This window comes from Aotus nancymaae, unplaced genomic scaffold (assembly GCF_030222135.1).
Source record: "Aotus nancymaae isolate 86718 unplaced genomic scaffold, 86718_ANA_hifiasm-v0.15.2.pri h1tg000029l, whole genome shotgun sequence".
Classification (NCBI taxonomy): Eukaryota; Metazoa; Chordata; class Mammalia; order Primates; family Aotidae; genus Aotus; species Aotus nancymaae.
Window position 1 is genome coordinate 2,533,277 of NW_026988442.1, and position 11,089 is coordinate 2,544,365.

The window sequence follows — 11,089 nt, forward strand, 5'->3', positions numbered from 1 at the left end:
GGTAGGGGGAGGAAATCCCAAAGTAGGGGAGAAAAGAACTATTTTTAAAAGAAAATTAATAAAGGAATCAGAATATATTCTGCATCCTGCAAGGTAGTTCTTTGCAGTTTGTTACAAATATGTCAAAACTTTCTTATTTGCTTATAGTTTAAATACAATTTTATTCTCTATTTTTATAACATTAAACTGGGTGATTTTTCTCATCTGCCCTGATAGACAGTTTACTACTAAAGTTAACAGAGTAAAAATTAAACTACTAAACTTTAGAATGTTAAGATACTCATTTATTTCTGATGGGTGGAACCTTCATTGAATTTGTCCATAAAAAGCAAAGATTGTTAGCAAAAACTCAGTAACCCAGCAGTTTAGCCTATAAATCTGTATTGTAAATGTTGACAGGTTACAAATACCATATTCATTTATGAATGAGTATTAATCTCTTGGGTTCTGTGGACACACTTGACATTTCAGAATGTTCTCCTTGCCTGATCTAACCAGTGAGGTGTGCCTAACAGGTGGACATCTGGTCCCTCGGGATCATGGTGATTGAAATGATCGATGGCGAGCCCCCTTACTTCAATGAGCCCCCACTCCAGGCGATGCGGAGGATCAGGGACAGTTTACCTCCAAGAGTGAAGGACCTACACAAGGTGAGAAGCAGCAGCTGTTGCTGAAGTTCAGAACAGCTTTTGGATTTTTAAGACTGGCTTATCACATCTAGCAGGGAGATCCTGGTTTATGGGCATGGACTTTGGAAATAGTCACTTAGGTTTGAAACTCTTTTCTTCCATTCTTTTACGGGGCAAGTAACTCACCCTTTTCTACACCAAAGTTCTTCATCTATAAAATGGGTTACAACTGGCTTCTATCTCAAAGGGTTGGTTAGAAGAGTAAATCAGGTGCTCTGTGCCATACCCATTCACTGAGCATCTGTTACATGCTGGGGATGTCTAATAGCTGGGGATATCACCGTGCATGACTCCAGATTTTCTGTCTCTTGTAGAACTTGCATTTTGGTTGGGGAAACAGATAATAAACCATAAACAAATGAATAAAACATGGTGTGTACTATGAAAAAAACCGTACTGTGATGTGATGGAGTGCACAGGAGAGGGGATTGAAAGCTGGTTGTATGAGTCTGTTTTACACTGCTATGAAGAAATACCCAAGACTGGATAATTTACAAATCAAAGAGATTTAATTGACTCACAGTTCCACAAGACTGGGGAGGCCTTAGAATCACACTTACAATCATGGCAGAAGGCAAAGGGGAAGCAAGTCGTGTCTTACATGGTGGCAGGTGAGAGAGAGCACAGGGGAAATGCCATATACTTATACAACTATCAGCTGTCATGAGAACCCCCTCACTATCTTGAGAACAGCATGATAAAGACTACCCCCACGACCCAGTTACCTTCCACCAGGTCCCTCCCTTGACATGTGGGGATTACAATTTGAGATGAGGTGGGGACACAGAGCCAAATGATATGACTGGTTTAGGCTGAAGAGTGAAGGAAGCCCTTTCTAGGGAGGGATCAACTGAGCTGGGGCCTGAATAGGAACAAGATACAAGCCATGCAAAGATCTTGGAGAAAAATGTCCCAGGCAGAGGGAGCATCAGGTGGAAAGGTCTTAAGCCAAGAAAGAAGGCTTATATGGCTGGAGTAAGGTGAGCAAGGGGAAAAAGCTAGGCCTCGTCAGAGAGATGGGCAGGGGCTAGATTGTACAGAGCAGTGAAGGTCATGGTTAATATAATGAATCTAAGAGACCGAGTGAGGTCTTTCCTGTTTTCTAAGGATTGCCAGTTAGGACAAGTTCAGAAAATAATAATGCTCCATCCAAGAATCACCACTGTGGAAGCTGCCAGATTTCCACAGGACTTGCTCAGAGGACCATTTCTGCAGGGCCACTACTATAAACACTGTCCCCATACACACCTCTCCTCTCATCTATTTCATGACAATAAAAAAGAGTGTGAGACTGCCTTTTGGAGGAGAATTGTTTGTGATGGTAATATCTCTTCCTTCCTTACCCCTAAATCTTAGTGAAGAGCTGTAGTAGAATCACTCATATAGTTTGCGTAGACCCGCAAAAACAAAAACAAAAAAAAAGAGAGATTGAAATTGGATTGGATTGGACTAAGTTTAAATAATGAAAAGTGACAAAAAATGTACTATATGAAAATAATCTCACATCCACTGAGTGCCAGTGTTCTTCAAAACCATTTACAAGAACAACTTTAATCCTAATGGTTTCAAAAAACTGGAAAGCAGCCCACGGTTGTTTTCCAAATGGATAAATGATGTGTGGTATAATTGGACAATGAACATTACACGGTAATTTAAAAGATATAACTTTTGCCACACATCGGGGATGAATCTCACAGATACAGCGTTGAGTGAAAGAAGCCAGATGGAGATGAAATCACGATATATGACTCCATTTCGATAAATTACAAAAGTAAGCAAGACTAATTTATGCTATTAGAAATTAAGATAGTGGTGACCTTTTGCTGGGGGATGAGGGTTGGCAGGAAGGGGACCTAAAAGCAGCTTCCTAGAATGGTAGAAAAGTCCTATACCTTGATAGGAGTGGAAAGTAAACAGGGGTAAATGTATGTAAAAATCTATTGCGCCATACGCTTAGTATTTGTGCAGTGGAAGCTGGGCATGGTGGCACATGCTTGTGCTCCCTGCTACTCAGGAGGCTGAGATGCGAGGATCACTTGAGCAAAGGTGTTTGAACCTGGGCAACATAGTGAGACTCATCTCTAAATATATACATAATGTAAGATATACCTTGGAAAAGTAAATTACAAGACCTTCAAAGAAAAAAAATCGAGATGTGTCAGATATCCTTATAGAAGTTTGTTTCTCTTAAAGAAAGGGGTTCCACAGAGCCTGTGTGGCTGCAGTTATTAGAAAAATAAAACAGTTCCCTTTTTATACTTATTATACTTCATCAAGCATGTGTGACCAGCACCTGCACATAGTAAAAACTTTGTAATAGCTGCTCTTATCACTGTGATTGCCACTGTTATTTTATTTAGTAAGTAAGTTTTCATTCTGAGTTGAGCTGTCATTTACACCTATTATTTCAAACTTGAAAAAGGTAAGGAAACATGAAATGTTAACAAGGGCAAGACCTGCTTTTGCTTTCCTAACATCTTTCTGGAGTTTGAAGTTGTTGATAGATTGAATGGGGAAAACATTCTGGGGACTGGTTTAGGTGTCTACGTTAGTCCTCAGATTGGTATCTGTGTATTTTCACAGGTTTCTTCAGTGCTCCGGGGATTTCTAGACCTGATGTTGGTGAGGGAGCCCTCTCAGAGAGCAACAGCCCAGGAACTCCTTGGACATCCATTCTTAAAACTAGCAGGTCCACCATCTTGCATCGTCCCCCTCATGAGACAATACAGACATCACTGAGCAGAAGATTCATGTAGGTGGCAAAGCTAGATGAGGACGTGAGAATAATTCAGGAGAACAAAAGGAAACACAGAACATGCAAAAGGCCTGTGCATTCTAGACCAGCCAATTGGTGGGACAGTGTGATGACCGGCAGGGTTCGACAGACCAGGGCATCTTCTTGTGTCTTAAACAGGCATCTCTCCACTGAGAGCTGGCGTGGTCTTTTGGAGCACGGCGTTAATAAGTCTTTATTATATTTTTCAGCCCTTCGTCCAGCAAATCAGAAGGACTCCGTACAAACTCCGTTATGATATATCCTAGCCACATGCAGGGTAACACGTAGGATTTTCTATATTGAAAGAATACTTTTCTGGCAAAAAAAAGAAAGAAAGGAAAACAAAAAGCACTTTTTTCTTAATGGTAGCAGTATAATGTATTTTGCAACGAATTTGTAATTTTTCTGTACGATAGTTTTGATAATTTATAGTACTTTGATGTCATGTAGCCATTGTATCAGTTGAAGTAATACTTGTTTACTAGCAGGAGTTTGAACAAAGCCTTTCCTACTTTTTTATCCCTTTAAGAGAACCAATGATTCTTTAGGAACTTTGAATACTGAATGACTCTCAATCACCGTCAGCTTTAGTAAAATATCTTTCTTATCCTAACAAGTGTCTTATTTGATGGAAGAAGAATTAAGAGTGATGGTGATAGTGTGCACATTTCATTAATCCAACCAAAAATAATGAAATAAAATTTGAGCCACAGTATACCACTCCTTGGGAATAAAGCTTAATATTTTTAAAAATCACATTTTCCATCAAGGCCTCTAGTAGCAAACCATTTTTTGCACACCACTGTTTCCCTCAGTGCCCTTTCTCAAATGGGTACAATGTTCCCCTGTGGCCAAATTTCCCTCCCAGGGAGCAATTTCAGTGCTAGGATCATTGGACTCAGTTCCCCAAATAGAATGTTTCAGTGAGACCATGAGAATTCCAGGCTCACAAAGGGAGAGGAGAGAACAGGGCAAGACGTTTGGTTTTGTTTGTCACCGTTTCTAAAACTCTGTATGCTAGCACACCAAACTCTTGTCTGTATTTACCTTTGTACCGCAGTATTAATCGCTATTGTTCATGTATTGTGCTGGAAGTCTGAACTGACTCTAGAGGATGAATTAGCAAGAGGGTATTTTACCAGGTATGGTCTGACTTCGGTTGTGCCCATGTTATAATGTGTTTCCGACATAGGAGAGTCGTGCTGCTGTCTAGATCTTCTTGAATGTTGATAAAAATGAATGACTACTACAATACATTTTGTGTTGCTTGTTGGATGAATTTGCATGTTAACTGTAGGCCAATATAGATTTGCCTTTAAAACTCTGGAAGAGCTACATAGTCATCATTAGTTTCTATTAATTATGCATCAGAAAAAAGCCATTTGTTACCAAACTGGAAAAACAGAGGCTTTTCTTAACTATTTCACATACTGTAACAAATATGAATTTAAATTTGTGATAGCACTCTGGTTGCTCTAAGCATAATTAAGAATTTTTGTAATTAATAGGTTGCTAATTATTTATTACTGCTAAAAAGGAACAAAGGCATAAAATGACCTTCTACTGATTAGATTTTCAGTTTTCCTTCAAACTGGAAATGCCTCCATAAATAGGATCTATGATTTTGTTTCATAAAACACAGCAAACCAATGTTTTATGTAAAATGTTAAAGTATTAATATAAATATGTAAGAATAAAAACAATCTAAATCCAGAAAATGGCAGTCCTAAATGTTCATGAGACAGATTGTATTAATTTAACCAGGACTATGTAGAAGTAGAAAGAAAAGAAAAAGAAAATCTTTTTAAACCAGAACAAACATTAAAAACTATTGCAGAAAATAGTGGATTTTGGATTCCAAACATTTTTGACAGTGTAATGGAAATTTTTCTGTAATTTTCTTACCATCGGGTATTTTTTAAAGTATTCATTAAGTTTACCAAAACTTACTGTAGCTTAAAAGGTTTTGTGAGCACTAACTATTGGCAGAAACTGCATTTGCAAATAAAAATAAATGTTTGCCTTTTCCCCATTGTGTTATTGGAAGCAGTCATTTCCCAAATTTATTTTCTTGAGTAAACAAGAGTGATTTATTTGTGATGCTGGGGAGTGCAAATGAGTTGGTACAAACTTGTATGTAACATCGTGGTGACATGACCTAAAGACAAATAGTCCCATCCCCAGAGGTTGTAAATAGTGTAACATCATGATATAGATACCGCTACTGAAAAAAAAAAATTATTAAATTCTGGGAGGCCAAGTTCAAGGAAAGCCAGGTTCAGGGCTAAGGACTCTCATTCCACTTCTCTGTTCCAAAGATGCTAAACTGATCTGAGAGCTCTTATTAAGAAAAGATGAAAAAACCACCTGGATTCAAGAGGGTGTAGTAAGAGCCCTCTGGGAGCCTAGAAGAGAATGTTGGGCTTTCTCTTCCACTTTGGGTGACAAGGGGGACATTAACATTGATCTCATGAAGCTGGGGGACGGGGGAGCTTGTATGTAAACAGCCTATTTCCCATCCAGAAATAGTGGAAGGTGAAAATCCTTAGGAAGTAGCCTGAGTTAGCAGGATGAAAAAAGGCATTGTATACCGTGTGTCAGGGCAGACAAAGGTGGAGGCAACCTCCCCTAGACAGGTCTCCTCTGCCTTTACTGAGCATGGAAGAAGCCATGCAGTTTCCTTGACCATGTTTGATGGAACATGGAGAGGACAGCAGGGAATGTGTCAAACCACTTAACAAGTAACAGGATGCTCAACCTGCAGAGTGCATTGGAGGCTTGCACCATGGGAGCAACTGAAGGGATATATGGCTGCTTTTCTGCAGGGAGATAGGGTCAAGGTGGAGCTGATCCTTACTCTAAAAACCACATATGTCATCTACACAAAGACCACTCCAAACAGCAGAAGCTGTAGCTTTCAGCAGAGCCAAAATGAGACTCAGTCCTCTCCCGTTCCTTTAATAGCATCTCCAAGGCAGCTGAGTACAACCAGCTAGTTTACTGGAACCTCCCTTCCCCACTGGTCCACATAGAATAGGGCTATGTGTTAGTGTGAGACCCCATGATTTGAAGAAGGTATTTAAGAGAAAGAAAGGGGAATACAAGAGCACGCCATGTACTCTGCCACTACCTCCCAGTTGCTACCTATTCCTCTAGTAGAAGTTTAACAAAGCAAAGGAGATATGTGTTATTTTTGAATTAGAATGAGATTGAGTTTCAAACTAGATTAGACAAATGGAGTCAGACTGAGTTACAGTCATGTTCCCTTTATCCCTGGGGAAGAACATACTTAATAGCAGTCAGTGGAAAAGTAAATCATACCATGAAGTTAACAACTCAATGAGTTCAGACTGCTTGGTCAAACTGATCAAATGAACAGTACAGTGTCATAAAAAAAAAAAAAAAAAGGTAATGAAATTCCAGGCAGAGAAAAGATCAATTTTGTCTGAAGCAGATACAAAATGTCCAAGCAGGAGAAATTTTGTGAAAGTGACGTGACACAGTACAAATCCACATTGTGCAGTAAAATCAGTCTATTTGATCCTTGAAATGTGTGCATATTGAGTTGTGTTTCTAAGTCAAATGAGTACATTATCTTAGTGTAGGTGCTGCCAAAAGATAAAGACTTAGACACAAATACTTTATTTGGGAGATGATGTCAGGAAGATTAACATGGCAGAGTGAAGAAATGAGACAAAGAGGAGAACAAAATCAAGAAAGTGTGTTTTAATGAATGGGATACTACAATAGGCAACTGGGACTCAATCCCATTGGTGACCTTCCAAGAGACACTTGAGAATTGTCTTTCTGGAGGGGGGCACTGGCATATTTAATTATCTCCTATCCGTCACTGGCTGAGAATTGTTCCTACAGCATCAACTCTCCTTGCCCTGTACATGGGCAAAGTTTGCTCACTCTGCTAAAAATGACACAGCAAATGACCTCCAGAAAGGGCTGAGGGAACATGAATGGGAACCTGAGAGTGTCTCCTATATAAATGGATCTAACTAAAAACAAAAAGAGGATGTGAGAAAGTCTATGGATTGCTGAGTTATGGATCAAAATATATTGTTTTAAAAGCAAAGACATTTATTATCCTGAAAGATTTTTTCACATGGCAAATGCTTTGATCATTATGCCTCATCATTGTCAGCATTTGTAAAAACATAAAGCTAGAAAAAACTTAAAGATCTTATATGATTCACCTTAGCTAGGTTAACCAAGGTCCCAAAGAGTTAGGTAATGACAGTACATTAATCATAGTACAGGTTGAGTATCCCTCACCTGAAATACTTGGCACCAGAAATGTTTTGAATTTGGGATTTTTTTTTTCAGATTTTGAAATGTTTGCATTATACTTACCAACTGAGCATCCCCAATCTGAAAACCCGATATCCAAAATGCTACAATGAGCATTTTATTTGAGCATCTGACATGATGCTCAGGAACTGTTTCCTGGGACTGAGGGAATCCTGCAAAGAACCATTGAAAAAATTTTGAATTTGGAAGCATTTTGGATTTCAGATTTTTAGATTTGGGATGCTCAAACTGTACCTAAATAGACAGTTATACACACATGCACGTGTGGGTGTATACACACACACACACAAGCGCACACACACACCACATTATTTCAGTTCCATGAGGGCAGGAGTCCTTATGTATTTTGTTCACTGCTGTGTCCCAGTACCCAGAGCAGGGTCTAGAAAGCACAAGATCAGTGCTAAGAAAGACTTATGATCTCATCTGTCGTGTGCCTTTGTAAACCCTTTCCCAGCAGACAACCTGACAGGTTCTGTCACTTTAAATGACAGCTGAAGTACCATTGACCCTGGACCCGCTTGGATGTCTGAGCTTATAAACTCCTTCTCAGAAAAGTGTTGTTTGTTTTTTGTTTATTTGTTTGTTTTGTTTTGTTTTGTTTTTTCTGAGATGGAGTTTCGCTTTTTTTACCCAGGCTGGAGTGCAATGGCGCAATCTCAGCTCACCGCAACCTCCGCCTCCTGGGTTCAAGCAATTCTCCTGCCTCAGCCTCCCAAGTAGCTGGGACTGCAGGCACACGCCACCATGCCCAGCTAATTTTTGTAATTTTAGTAGAGACAGTGTTTCACCATGTTGACCAGGATGGTCTCAATCTCTTGACCTCGTGATCCTCCCGCCTCAGCCTCCCAAAGCGCTGGGATTATAGGCGTGAGCCACCGCACCCGGCCCAGAAAAGTTTTTTAAATGCATAAAGTAAAACACATAGGCTTACAAAAAAAAAACTGATTAACATATAATTATCAAAATTTTAAAATGTGGCTATAATGCATTAAGTAACAAGATCTTTTGATGGGTCAAATAACTACCACAATTTCTAAGTAATGAGTATAAATGATTCTTTCGTGATATAGCTGTCAAGTGTAAGGTGGCTATTTCTATTGATGGCAAATTCACTGGTCCACTTCTACTGCAGGGGTTTAATGCCCATGTTCACCACTGAAGGAATTCTACTTTCCATTTGAGGTTAACAAAAACTGGAGGTGTAATTTGTTCCCATCCAAGTCCATAAACTCTGACAGATCCCCTCATCCCAAAACTGATAACCCCTGAGTGGTTTACTGAGCTGGGGTGGAGGGGAATCCCTGCATAAAAATGATCTGAATCCAAAATAAACTGACAGAAAACTGTGGAAGTCAGATTTAAAGCTTTTGTATTAGTTTCATGACCTCTTGTTTGGCAGCTAAAATTGGAACATACATGTTAAGAACTGTGCTAGAAAAATGCCACTAATGATAATTTTTATAGAGCCTCTCCAGTGTGACAGGCATTGTGCTGGGGACTTCCGGGTGCTTCATGAATCTTCAAATAACTTTACAAGGATGGAGGAGTAAGCTTCATTTTCAGATGAAAGACACGAACCCTGAGAAGCTTAATAATTTAGATAATGTTGCACATACTCTGAGAGTAAAGGCTTTTAAACCAGAAGTCTTCATATTTATTCATCAACATCACCTGGGGAGCAGAGTAAAACTGCAGGTTCTAGGGTATCACCACAGAGATTCTCAATGTCTGGGATGATGCCCTAGAACTAACATCTTTCAAAGGCCTCCTAGGATGACTCTAATACAGGATGCCTTTGAATGCACTTTGAGACACAATGATTTGAAGCTATATCTGGCTCAGGTGGCTTGGTGTTTGTTCCGGGGAAGTGTTTGAGCTCAATGCCAGTTTGAACCACCTGCCTGGTAAAACTCATCCCTACACATGCAGCTGGCTGCTTCACCCAGACTCTGCAGGTCACTCTTACTATCTTTCCCCTCTTTCTCCATTCATGTTTCTCAGATGTTTCCCACACCCACGTGACTTTGCCAAATCTTTGCTAAGGGAAAGATTGGACAATTGGCAAAAAAAGAGAGATGATAGTCTGGAGGGTGTTCTCAGGCTCCAGATCATAAGCAAGTGTCCCCTGCCCCTCTGAGGCTATTTCACTGGGAACTGTTTCCTGGGACTGAGGGAATCCTGCAAAGAACCATGCTCTGAATTTAAATCAAAGTCACCCTCCCTCAAGAGAAATTCACATACGGTTCATCTGGCCTGGCTTTTCCAGGCAGGCAGACCCAGCAACCAGGCCCAGCTTCCTCTTGTGCCCAGAGGCGTTTATGTTTAAAATCCCAGTAAAAAAGAAAAATGACAGTTCAATGGGTAATTGAGCGTCTGTGGTTTATCTGTTTGTTTTCTTCCCTGTCTCTGAAGCTTGAGAAGCAATGCAGATAAATGAGCCATAGCCTCATCCTATTCCTGGCCCAGGAGCAGCTGCAAAATGTAGGACAATGGCAATGACAATGGGCATGGAGAGGGGCCAATGGGGTGGAGTCAGTCTCTGAGCTGGGAGAATGCCAGGCACCGATGCGTCCTGAGACCACTGCTCCTGCTCTGCGTCATGAGGCTCCCCTTTATCGTGTTTAGCTGATAATAAAGATGAAGACAGGGCTGAGAGAAATAAGGTGAGGTTCAAAGGCAACTAGACTGCGTTTGAGACATAATTTTAAAATATCTAGGTAAAAATGGCATGGTAAACAATAATGATAATCATAACAGTAATTTTAATAATGGCTTTTTATGCATCCTGCACATAACAGGTAGAAAAATCACTGATACTTGGATTCCAGAAAGATTGAAGTAGCTTAGACACAGGGATGTGGTCATGAGTCAACACTTTATAAAGAGCCAGGGCACTGTGACATTTTGCGAATGACATGTTGTATGTCGTTTGTTCTCTTGTCAGTCCTTCCCTGTAGAAATTAAGGTCAAGTTTATTGCTTTATAGGCACTACTGAGCCTGTACTCAATAGGTGCTCAAAAAAATAGTAGGTCTTATGTATATTTACATAACAATTATGTAATTACATGACAATTCCAAAACTAATAATAAGCCTTATGTTTTTTGAAAGCAAGTTTAAAAACCACACACACAAGGGAATTTTCAGACATATGACTCAGAACGTTTTAAGATTTCTTTTTCAAAAGGGTTGTAGAAGGGAATGGTAACTTTTTGTGAAGCCCTAGGTAAATCTGACTGTCTACTTCTCCCCTAAATATTCAGATGGGTCCAAATAAGAAATAAAAAGTTTTTTAAAAATTA

The 11,089-nt window shown here is 39.7% G+C and overlaps 1 protein-coding gene across 3 annotated transcripts in view; it reads left to right on the plus strand.

Moving 5' to 3' along the window:
• PAK5 (p21 (RAC1) activated kinase 5) overlaps positions 1–5,502 on the plus strand; it is a 299,715-nt gene extending 294,213 nt beyond the window's left edge. For all 3 annotated transcript variants that reach the window (XM_012455429.3, XM_021665767.2, XM_021665766.2), the window contains exons 9-10: positions 516–650; positions 3,273–5,502. In XM_012455429.3, the coding sequence (XP_012310852.2) occupies positions 516–650; positions 3,273–3,428 (291 nt within the window). In that variant the 3' untranslated portion in view covers positions 3,429–5,502. The remainder of the gene's footprint in view (positions 1–515; positions 651–3,272) is intronic.
• Positions 5,503–11,089: the final 5,587 nt, after the last annotated feature.